Source organism: Rhinoraja longicauda, chromosome 9 (assembly GCF_053455715.1).
Source record: "Rhinoraja longicauda isolate Sanriku21f chromosome 9, sRhiLon1.1, whole genome shotgun sequence".
In the NCBI taxonomy this organism is placed as follows: domain Eukaryota; kingdom Metazoa; phylum Chordata; class Chondrichthyes; order Rajiformes; family Arhynchobatidae; genus Rhinoraja; species Rhinoraja longicauda.
This window is the reverse complement of record NC_135961.1, coordinates 53,964,093-53,976,656: the sequence shown is the minus strand read 5'-3', so window position 1 is coordinate 53,976,656 and position 12,564 is coordinate 53,964,093. Positions and strand designations below refer to the sequence as shown.

Sequence of the window (12,564 nt, the reverse complement as noted above, 5' to 3'; positions counted from 1 at the left end):
AGTATATCTCATCTATCAATTCACAGATTTTTGTTATTTTTCTTTTTAAATGTTTCTGCAAGTTTCTGACTACTAAAATGGCGTACTAGGGTTTTTAGGGTCGAGTGGTCTATTTTGTTCTTCTAGTATCTTTGATCTTGACTATGGCTGTTGTCGATACAGAGTTTGTACATTCTCCCCGTGACCTGCATGGGTTTTCTCCGGGTGCTCCAATTTCCTCCCACACTCCAAAGATGTACAGGTTTGCAGATTAATTGGCTTTGGTAAAAATTGTAAATTGGCCCCAGTGAATAGGATAGTGTTAGTGTACGGGGTGAACACTGGGCTCAGTGGGCAGAAGGGCCCATTTCCACACTATATCTCTAAAGTCTAAAGCAAGGTCTGCAACGAGGTGGGCTGTTCAATAATCTGATAAAATAATCATATTTTCTAAATGGGGAGAGAATTCAGAAATCGGAGTTGCAAAGGGACTTGGGAGTGTTGGTGCAGGATTCCCAAAAAGTTCATTTGCAAGTTGAATCGGTAGTAAGGAAGATGAATGCAAAGCTAGCATTTATTTTGAGGGCTACAATACAAAATAGGTTGAAATGCTGAGGCTTTATAAAGCACTGCTCAGACCGTGTTTGGAGTATAATGAGCAGTTTTGGGTCCCTAGATCTGAGGACGGATGAGCTGGCAGTGAGGCCCTGCCTCTCCAGTCCCTCCACATAACTGAACTTTTAGTTTAGTTTAGTTTAAGATACAACTTGGAAACAGGCCCTTCGGCCCACAGAGTCTGTGCCAACCAGTGATTCCCACACAATAACACTATCCTACACACTGGGACAATTTACCATTTTACCTACAATTAGCCTACAAACCTGTACGTCTTTGGAATGTACGAGGAAACGAGCACCCGGAGCAAACCCATGCAGGTCACGGGGAGAATGGACAAACTCTGAACAGACAGCCCCCTTAGTCAGAATCGAACCCGGGTCTCAGGCACTGTAAGGCAGCACCTCCACCTTTGCACCACCGTGCCTGAACTGTTCCAACCCACAAAATTTCCATGTTCTACGACTCTTTCCCCCAGTCTTTGCTGGATTCAACGCCTGTGCCCACTACTCTTAATTCAATATCATATCAAAGCAAGATGTGAAAATAAATTTTACTTACCCTTCTGGTTTAAATATGAATTGAAAGCACACCCATTTTTTCAGATAGCACACTGCTATTGCTAAGATGCTGAATAAGAGGACGAATACCAGGACACAGGCTACAATACTGCCCAAGATTTTCAAAGACAACTTTTCATATGGTTCTGGAAAATATCAAAGGTTTATATAGAGTTCAAAGTTTACTATAGGAATTGTCCCTTAGAATGCCAGATTTAACAATGGAGGCTGACAACTCTCTCTCTTGACTTCCCACTAACACCAGTCAGTGAGGAAGCAGAGAGCCATGTTGAAGGATTTACAACCAATGCTACTCTTAAAGGAAAGAACCACTGAAGGTCAGTTTGGGTCTAAAATTAATAACACTGTTTGCTTAGTTTCTATCATGGCTTCCAGATGCAACCTGTGTTTGTTTCTCTCATTTTAAGCAAACGCAAAGGCTCTGAATTTGCATTTGCAGCAGCGGTGAAGATGCCCCATAATAGCATTCTCCAAAGCATTCCAGAGAGGGATGAAAAACAGAAAATGGTGAAAACACTCAGCAGATCAGGCTGCATCTGTGGGGAGAGAAGCAATCTACGCTGCAGGTTGAAAATCCTTCATCAGAACTGAGCAAGCGAGTTGGTCTGAGAGACCGAGTTGGTCTAAGTAGCCGGGAACCTGGGGGAGATCAGTGGGTGGAACAAAATGAATGTCTATAATAGAACATAGAACAGTATAGCAGTGTAGTACAGGAACAGGCTGCATTTAACATGATGACAAGTTAAACTAATCTCCTCTGCCTGCAAAAAAATGGACACAATGTTCTGGAGTAACTCAACGGATCAGGCAGCATCCCAGGAGAATATATGGACCAAGCGCTGACCCCACTTTGGGTCGGGATCTTTCTTCAGACAGATTGTGGGTGTGGGGGGGGGAGATAGAAAGCTAGAAGAGAGCAAGGGCAGGACAAAGCATGGCAGGTAATAGGTAACACAGGTGGGGGGGGGGGGGGGGTTGAAAGGCAGATGGTTGGACAAAGGACAGAGATGAAAAAACAGATCATTGTCATAGAGTCATAGAGTGATACAATGTGGAAACAGGCCCTTCGGCCCAACTTGCCCACACCAGCCAATGATGTCCCACCTACACTGGTCCCACTTGCCTGCGCTTGGTCCATATCCCTCCAAACCTGTCCTATCCATGTACCTGTCTAATTGGTTCTTAAACGATGGGATAGTCCCAGCCTCAACTACCTTCTCCGGCAGCTTGTTCCATACACCCACCACCATTTGTGTGAAAAAGTTACCGCTCGGATTCCAAATAAATCTTTTCCATTTGCCTTGAACCTATGACCTCTGGTCCTCGATTCCTCTACTCTGGGCAAATGACTGTGCATCTACCCAATCTATTCTTCCAATGATTTTGTATACCTTTATAAGATCTCCCCTCATCCTCCTGCCCTCCATGGAATAGAGACCCAGCCTACTCAACCTCTCCCTATAGCTCACACCCTCTAGTCCTGGCAATATCCTTGTAAATCTTTTCTGAACCCTTTCAAGCTTGACAATATCTTTCTTATAACATAGTGTCCAGAACTGAACATAATATTCTAAATGCGGTCTCACCAACATCTTATACAACTGCAACATGACCTCACAACTTCTATCCTCAATACTTTGACTGATGAAGGCCAAAGTGCCAAAAGCCTTTTTGAGCACCTTGTCTACCTGCGACTCAACTTTCAAGGAACCATGTACCTGTACTCCTAGATCCCTCTACTCTACAACACTACCCAGAGACCTACCATTTACTGTGTAGGTCCTGCCCTTGTTCGACGTCCCAAAATGCAACACCTCACATTTTTCTGTATTAAATTCCATCAACCATTCCTCCGCCCACTAATCGATCCAGGTCCTGCTGCAATCGTTCACAACCATCTTCACTATCTGCAAAACCACTAACTTTTGTATCATCAGCAAACTTGCTAATCTTGCCCTGTATATTCTCATCCAAATCATTGATGTAGATGACAAACAGTAAAGGGTCCAGCACCGAACCCTGAGGCACACCACTAGTCACAGGCCTCAAGTCTGAGAATCAACCTTCCACCATCACCCTCTTCTTCCTTCCATGGAGCCAATTTGCTATCCATTCAGCTATCTCTCCTTGGATCCCATGCAATCTAACCTTCCAAAGCAGCCTACCATTGTCGAACGCCTTACTGAAGTCCATGAACACAACATCGACAGCTCTGCCCTCATCAACCTATTTGGTCACGTCTTAAAAAAAATCAGTCAGATTTGTGAGACACGACCTCTCACATACAAAACCATGCTGACTATCCCTAATCAGCCCTTGCCCATCCAAATGCCTGTATGACCTATCCCTCGGAATACTCTCTAGTAACTTACCAACTACAGATGTTAAGTTCACCGGCCTTTATCATATCATATATATACAGCCGGAAACAGGCCTTTTCGGCCCACCAAGTCCGTGCCGCCCAGCAATCCCCGTACATTAACACTATCCTACACCCACTAGGGACAATTTTTACATTTACCCAGCCAATTAACCTACATACCTGTACGTCTTTGGAGTGTGGGAGGAAACTGAAGATCTCGGAGAAAACCCACGCAGGTCACGGGGAGAACATACAAACTCCTTACAGTGCAGCACCCGTAGTCAGGATCGAACCTGAGTCTCCGGCGCTGCATTCGCTGTAAAGCAGCAACTCTACCGCTGCGCTACCGTGCCGCCCTTTAGTTCCCAACATTTCCCTGCAGCCCTTCTTGAAAAGAGGCACAACATTTGCCACCCTCCAGTCTTCTGGCACCTGTCCTGTACTCGTAAATTTCAACCAGGACTCCCGCAATTTCCTCTCTAGTTTCCCGCAATGTCCTCGGGTATATCTGATCAGGTCCTGGAGATTTGTCTACTTTCAAACATCACAGTTCCTTCAGTATTTCATTGACGGTAACTGACTGCTCACAAGACACTTCCAGTGATTGCTCCAATTTCCTCTGTTCTCCTTTCTTTCTCCTCGGTAAATACAGAGGAGAAATACTAATTTAGAACATTGCCCATCTCCTGTGCCTCCACAGAGGTGACCGATTTGATTCCTCAGGGGTCCCACTCTCTCTCGAGTTACCCGTTTCCCCCTTATGTATTTATAAAATCTTTTGGGATTGTCCTTAATGGTACCCGCCAGAGCTATCCCCGGCCCCCTTTTGCCCTTCTAAATTCATTTTTTAGTTCACTCCTTAGTTCCCTAAACTCCTCCAGGGATGCACAATCCCAGCTGCCTATACTTATCCCATGCATCCCTCTTTGTTTTTGACTAACGTCTCAATTTCCCTCGTCAGCCAAGCTTCCTTACGTTTGCCTGCTTTGCCCTTCACTCTAATGGGGTGAGCTTTCCTGAGCTCCTGATACATCCTGAGCTTTCTTTAGTACACTTTTAAAAACATCCCACTTGGCCGATGTTCCTTTCCCCTCAAATAACCTGCTCCAGTCAACTTGAGTGACCTTCTCTCATACCCTCAAAGTTGGCCTTACCTCAGTTGAGCATTTTAACATGTGGACCATCTCCATCCCTATCCTTAACTATCTTAAACCTAATCGAACTGTGGTCACTGGTCCCAAAAGGCTCCTCCACACACACTTCATTAACTTGCCCGTACCATTTTCCAGCGTTGCCCACTCACAAGTGGGGGCCTCCACATGCTGCTTAAGAAAACTGCTGAACACTTTTGAGGAATTGCACCCCATCTAAACCCTTCACGTTATGATTTTCCCAGTCTATATTGGGAAAGTTAAAATCCCCAACTACAACAACTTATTTGACCTGCAGCTGCCTGCAATCTCCCGGCACATTTGTTCTTCTAATTCCCGTTGACTATTCGGGGGTCTGTAATACACCCCCAACTAGGTGATTATCCCTTTCTTGTTTCTCAGCTCCACCCATAGAGCCTCACTAGACGAACCGTCCATAATGTCACCTCTGAACACAACCGTGACATCCTCCTTCACCAACAATGCAACCCACCTCCTCTTTTTCCCTCAGCCCCGAAGCTCCTAAACTCCAGAACATTGAGCTGCCAGTCCCGCCCATCCCTTAACCAGGTTTCAGTCATGGCTACAACGTCCCAGTCGCTCGCACCTATCCATGCCCATGTGAGACAAAATGACTGAAGTTATGAAGCCAGAGGAAGGAATGTAGGTGGAGGGGGAGGGTACAAATAGGTGCGAGTCCAGGTGGGGCATAGAGGAGGGGGGATGGGAGGGGAGAAGGAAGAAAGGGGGGTGTGAGGGAGAAAGGGAGGAGAAAGAGCTTGGTTGGATCATAGAAACATAGAAAATAGGTGCAGGAGTAGGCCATTCGGCCCTTCGAGCCTGCACCGCCATTCAATATGATCATGGCTCAGTAGCCTGTACCTGCCTTCTCTCCATACCCCCTGATCCCTTTAGCAAAAAGGGCCACATCTAACTCCCTCTTAAATATAGCCAATGAACTGGCCTCAACTACCTTCTGTGGCAGAGAATTCCACAGACTCACCACTCTCTGTGTGAAGAAATGTTTTCTCATCTCGGTCCTAAAAGACTTCCCCCTTATCCTTAAGCTGTGACCCCTGGTTCTGGACTCCCCCAACATCGGGAACAATCTTCCCGCATCTAGCCTCTCCAACCCCTTAAGAATTTTATATGTTTCAATAAGATCCCCCCTCAGTCTTCTAAATTCCAGCGAGTACAACCCAGGCTATCCAGTCTTTCCTCATATGAAAGTCCCGCCATCCCAGGGATCAATCTGGTGAACCTTCTCTGTACTCCCTCTAAGGCAAGAACGTCTTTCCTCAGGTTAGGAGACCAAAACTGCACACAATACTCCAGGTGCGGTCTCACCAAGGCCCTGTACAACTGCAGCAGAACCTCCCTGCTCCTAAACTCAAATCCTCTTGCTATGAATGCCAACATACCATTCGCTTTCTTCACTGCCTGCTGCACCTGCATGCTTGCTTTCAATGACTGGTGCACCATGACACCCAGGTCACGTTGCATCTCCCCTTCTCCCAATCGGTCACCATTCAGGTAATACTCTGCTTTCCTGTTCTTGCCGCCAAAGTGGATAACCTCACATTTATCCACATTATATTGCATCTGGCATGCATTTGCCCACTCGCCTAATCTATCCAAGTCACTCTGCAGCCTCCTAGCATCCTCCTCACAGCTAACACTGCCACCCAGCTTCGTGTCATCCGCAAACTTAGAGATGTTGCATTCAATTCCCTCGTCCAAATCATTAATATATACTGTAAATAACTGGGGTCCCAGCACTGAGCCTTGTGGTACCCCACTAGTCACTGCCTGCCATTCCGAAAAGGACCCGTTTATTCCTACTCTTTGCTTCCTGTCCGCCAACCAATTTTCTATCCACCTCAACAATGAACCCTCAATACCGTGTGCTTTAAGTTTGTACACCAATCTCCTATGTGGGACCTTGTCGAAGGCCTTCTGAAAGTCCAGATATAACACATCGACTGGTTCTCCCTATCATAAAACAGTATAGTCAGGAAGTATAGGAACCGGCCCTTTGCAAAATTAAACAAACCTTCTCTACCTACATGTGAAACATATCCCTCAATATATTGCATTTTCATGGGTGCCAATCTAAAAGTCTCTAAAGTCTCTTAAACACCACTATTATATTTGCCTCCACCATTATCCCTGGCAGCCCGTCCCAGTCACCCACCATTCTCCGAATAAAAAATCTTGCACCCTGCACCTCCTTTAAACATCATTCCTCTGACCTTAAAGCTTTCTCCCAAAGTCTATAACATCTCCACCATGGGAAAAAGGTAATATCCGTCCACCTGATCTATGCCCCTCAATTTTATATTAAAGATAGACACAAAATGCTGAGTAACTCAGCGGAACAGGTAGCATCTCTGGATTCTCAGTCTGAAGAAGGGTCTCCACCCGAAACATCACCCATTCCTTCTACCCAGAGATGTTGCCTGTCCCGCTGAGTTACTCCAGCATTTTGTGTCAATCTTCAGTTTAAACCAACATCTGCAGTTCCTTGCTACATAATTTTATATTAGGTCTCCTTTCAATCTCTCATGCTCGAGAGCAAGGAATTCAACAGTACCCTATCTATGCCATTCATAAATTTATAAACTTCTAGCATGTCTCCCTTCAGCCTCTGGTGTTCCAGAGAAAACAATTCAGATATGCACTAAATTGTCTAACTAATACCCTCTAATCCGGGCAGTATTCTGGTAAACCTCCTCTGCACCCTCTCCAAAGCCTCCACATCCAACCCACAACTGGAACTCACACAGAACTCCAAATGCAGCCAAACCAACGTTTTATAAAGATGCAGCATGACATCCTGGCTTTGAGACTCAATGCCGCTACCAATGAAGGAATGTTGACAGTTACTAGGCGGTGTAGTGGTGTAACAGAAAAGAGGGTGGGGGAGGAGCGACTCCAATAGGAAATTGTTTAATTAATTGTAGTCCCTGGAAGGTTATAACGTGCTGGGTTGAAAGATAGGGCCCTGGTCCGTGAGCACAAGATGGTGAGGTCAGATTCAGGCTAACACAATAAGGTGAAGTGTGGCTGTAAGCTTGGAGTTAGGGACCGGGGCAGAAAAGCAACGTTTCACAAATAGCCATCAGATGTGCATTTGTCTGTCCAATTCATTAGGAAGCATAAATAAGTAGGTGAAAATGAATCGGAATGGGCAAGTTGGGCCAAAGGGCCTGTATTCACCCTGTATGACTCTATGAAAAATAAAAGATTCAATACTTCTAATGTTTTTAATATTGTAAATATTGTAAACTGAAATGAAAATGAACACGCAAAACCGCCATCCCACCCCTGGCATGCTCTATATCTACACTAACGGAGATCGTTTAGTATTGTGTAAACTGAACTTACTAATGACAATGATTTGGGTCCCATTCCCTTTGATATCTCCCCACACTGTGCAGTAATAGACGGCAGAGTCGTTGAGCATCACGTTTGTGACAGTCAGGGTGAAGCTGCTGATGGAGGGGTCTTTGAACGGCTGGAACCGCTCAGTGAAGCCTGGTCTCCTTCGTACGCTGCCTCCTGCCTCGTGTGTTAAAACCCACTCCATGTCCCGCCCGGGTAGTTCTCGGTACCAGTGGACGTCAGTTTTTCCCACTTCAGCGTTCTCCATGGAGCACCGTAACTGTGCCGTGTCATCCTCAGTGACACGCTCCAGCCTCGGGAATTGGATCAGGATCGGAGGATTTGCATCTTTAATGGGAAAATATATCTTCTTAAAAAAAACCCACTCAGCGCAACCATGCTTAAAGAGTGCACAGAATCTAACACTAAATTTGTAGAATTATTTTAGTCATTCATGCAACATGGAATCCATTTGTTTAGGGCCAAAGATCTGTACAGCACAGTAATGGGCCCTTGTGATATTTAAAATTAGAACAATGTTACTGAGTTCAGTGATCCTGCAATATTATATCATCTGTGCATGGGGCCAAACAAACTTCGGAATGGGATTTGTGGAGAGGTTTGCTTGTGCTACTCAAGAGAGTTTAAACTAGTGAGACATGGGGCTGGGACCCAGAATGACAGCGGACGCATATGTAGAAAATAGAACAGGAAAGTCCAGTGGAAGCATTGGCAGAGAAGGGAGGGGGAGCATGAGAGGGCCAGTAGGTTCAACTGCATTTACTTTAAAGCAAGAAGCACAGCAGGTGAGGCGGAGGAGTTGAGAGTGTGGATCGGCACAGAAGATTATGAGGGGAAGCATGGATGAGGGAAGAGCTGTAATCTATTATTAATTTATTATTAAGTAAGTGGGGCATTTGGTAGGACTGGGTAGAGTCAAAAGGTTTTTGTAAAGGAAATCATTTTCAACAAATCAGCTAATTTTTGAGATTGTAGTTAGCAACATAGATAAGGGAAAACTAGTTGATGTGCATTTGGACTTTCAGGAGACATTTGACAAGCTACAAAGAAGGTGTAGATTAAAAAAACCCTCTACACATACCTTTCTTTCCACTCGCTATTCATTACCCACCTCTAGCCCCTCTGGGTTCCTATATCTGTGGAATTATCTGACTCAGAAGGCAGTGGAGGCCAATTCTCTGAATGCACTCAAGAGAGAGCTAGATAGAGCTCTTAAGGAAAGCGAGTTAGGGGGTATGGGGAGAAGGCAGGAACGGGGTACTGATCACATTGAATGGCGGTGCTGGCTCGAAGGGCCAAATGGCCTACTCCTGCACCTATTGTCTATTGTCTATCTGCCACATCTCCTCCCTCTTCCGGTTCCGATCTACCTCACCACCCGCCCTCGGGTTCTACATTTTATTTCACACATTCTTTTCTTATCAGAATTCATTATTTGTAATCTTTTGTCTTCTCCGTTTATCACCTGCAGTCTTCGTTAATATCTTCCCCTATTCCCCCTGCACCTCATTCATCTGACAGTCAACCCTTCCATATCTGAGTCTACCTGTCACTTTCAAGCTCTTGCCCCACTCCTCCTCCCTCACCTCTTTCTACCAGCTCTCTCCTACTCCATCAGTCTGAAGAGGTCTTGACCCGAAACACTGTCTGTCCATTTACCTTCACAAGTGTTGGCTGACCTGCTGAGTTCCTCTGGAACTGCTATCTACATTGGAGATCCTTGGACTATCTTTGATCGGGCTTCACTGGCTTTATCTAGCACTAAAAGTTATTGATGTTATTCTCTTTATCGTGTATCTGTACACTGTGGATGGCTCGATTGTAATTATGTATTGTCTTTCCGCTGACTGGTTAGCACACAAAAGCTTTTTACTGTACCCCGGTACATGTGACAATAAACTAAACTCAAACTCAAACTTGAATGTTTCCTAAGGATTTCCCAAAAGAATTCTTCACCCATGTACTTATACATCTTTTGGATTTTATGGGCTAATCTATTCCTTTTCGCAACTCATATTAAGTTATCCTCTTTCTCTCCTTAGTCTGATTTGTTTCCGTTGGGATATGGGCCAAATGCAGGCAGGTAGCACGGTAGGGCGGCACGGTAGCGCAGCGGTAGAGTTGCTGCTTTACAGCGAATGCAGCGCCGGAGACTCAGGTTCGATCCTGACTACGGGTGTTGCACTGTAAGGAGTTTGTACGTTCTCCCCGTGACCTGCGTGGGTTTTCTCCGAGATCTTCGGTTTCCTCCCACACTCCAAAGACGTACAGGTATGTAGGTTAATTGGCTGGGTAAATGTAAAAATTGTCCCTAGTGGGTGTAGGATAGTGTTAATGTATGGGGATCGCTGGGCGGCACGGACTTGGTGGGCCGAAAAGGCCTGTTTCCGGCTGTATATATATGATATGATATGATGATATGATAGGTGGGACTAGTGTAGCTGGGACATGTTGACCAGTGGGGGAAAGTTGGGCAGAAGGGCCTGTTTCCACGCTGTATGACTCTTTCACTCTATGCTATTAGTTGGTAATATCTTCCATCTCTGACAACTCAAACCCAAAGGGTAATCCTTGTTCATCCACAAAACATTTGCGGAGACTTTTGACACTTTTGATTTTTGTTCCCTTGCACTTGTCCTTTCACACATTTTTCTATTTCCTAGCTGTTGTATTTTAGACGCCAAGGATAACTTCCCCACTCTCTGTTTACTGGGAGTTGTACAGAATTCCCATGTGTCGGTCAGTCATTGCGTGAAGGTTGAAGTGGTGAGCTGCTGTTTTTAGTCAATGTAGGCAAACATTGACTTACCCGTTACATTGAGCTGGGACCCTGCTCCATAGATGTAACTCCACACACTGCAGCTGTACACAGCAGTATCATTGATGGAGACATTGGCGATGGTCAGAATGTAACTGTTCCTCATGGCATTCCTGAAAGACTTAAAGCGGTCAGAGATACAGCCGGACCTGATGACGTTGCCATCCACAAAGTGGCTCATTACCCACTCGCTTTTGTTCCCAGGTCGCTGCTGGTTCCAGTGGACATCAGTGTCATTCACAATGGCATTGTGTAAGGCACATTGCAACTGCACGGTCACACCCTCTGACACCTTGCTGACTGACGGAGACTGGATAAGGACCGGATCATTCAGGGGACCTGTGTGAACATACCTGGAGCTCAATGGAAGGCATCATATTTATCCAGCATTTAGTGTGTAACAGTTTCTAAAATTTGAATACCATCACATACTTCCCAGGGAGGTTCAGGGTGGTTGAAGAGTAAGATTATCGAGGATGTCAGATGTATCCATGTTCTCCGGACTTGCTGGCTAACCTTTTAAAGTTACTCCAACAGCTTGTGCCCTTTGTTTTATAATATATTGTTTGCCTTCCAAACTGCTCTTTCTATCTACATGTTGACTTTAAGTTATTTTGTGTATGAGAACACCCAGATTCTTCTGACCTTACAGTCTCACAACATTCAAAAACATACTTTGCATGTCCGTTTTTCCTATAGAAGTGAATGACTATATATTTCCAAGTTTTGTCCATCTGGCTTGACCTGCTCTTTGTACTTACCTGTGTCCACCTGCAGCCTGCTCAAACGTTGCATTGCCTACCAACTAACTTGGATATGTTATACTTGGTCTCCTCATCCTCGATTGTGAACAGTGAGGGTCCCAGCACCAAACCCTGCACCACCTCTCACTCGTCACAGCCTCTCAGCTTGAAAACCTGCTGTTCATTCCAGTTCCTCCAGGAGATTCTACCAAAAGATTCTCCCACCTATGTGTCTGCTTGTGATGGATAATGGCCGATCTCGTTGGTTTGTGGGAACTGCTCCAGTACATCGAGCCGTTGCAATTTGAATGGCGGCGCCAGCAGGTGTAATATACGAATAAAAGAATTTCACTGCACAGTTGCATTTGTGACAAATAAAGAATTATTGAACCACTGAAATGAGGAGGGACCATTGGTTAATCTAGAGCCATGACAAGTTGTAGTTTTGCTCTCCTGTACCTTAACACAAACAGCTGTGAGCAGTGCCCTGCTATAACACTGAGCACTGAACAATGTTTCTAGTTTTCTCTACAATGAAGAACACAAAGCCCATTGGAATTTATTTCCCACAACCCAGATCTGACATACAGATCAGTTACCATATCAGTGCTCACACCATTAGCGAGGGGCCACAATGTTTTGGTCTCCAGAATCAGGGCTCCAGTATGATAGACAATAGACAATAGACAATAGGTGCAGGAGTAGGCCATTCAGCCCTTCGAGCCAGCACCGCCATTCAATGCGATCATGGCTGATCAATCTCAATCAGTATCCCATTCCTACCTTCTCCCCATACCCCCTCACTCCGCTATCCTTAAGAGCTCTATCCAGCTCTCTCTTGAAAGCATCCAACGAACTGGCCTCCACTGCCTTCTGAGGCAGAGAATTCCACACCTTCACCACTCTCTGA

General features: G+C 45.3%; 1 protein-coding gene across 4 annotated transcripts in view; it reads right to left on the bottom strand.

Annotated features, from left to right (window-relative positions):
* Positions 1–12,564, bottom strand: part of LOC144596756 (immunoglobulin superfamily member 3-like) — a 68,743-nt gene that overhangs the window by 10,634 nt on the left and 45,545 nt on the right. For 3 of the 4 annotated variants that reach the window (XM_078405512.1, XM_078405511.1, XM_078405513.1), the window contains 2 exons: positions 10,903–11,250; positions 1,156–1,300 (listed from right to left, as the gene is read on the bottom strand). In XM_078405512.1, coding sequence (XP_078261638.1) covers positions 1,156–1,300; positions 10,903–11,250 — 493 coding nt within the window. The remainder of the gene's footprint in view (positions 1–1,155; positions 1,301–10,902; positions 11,251–12,564) is intronic. The other variant, XM_078405514.1, reaches the window with a different exon arrangement.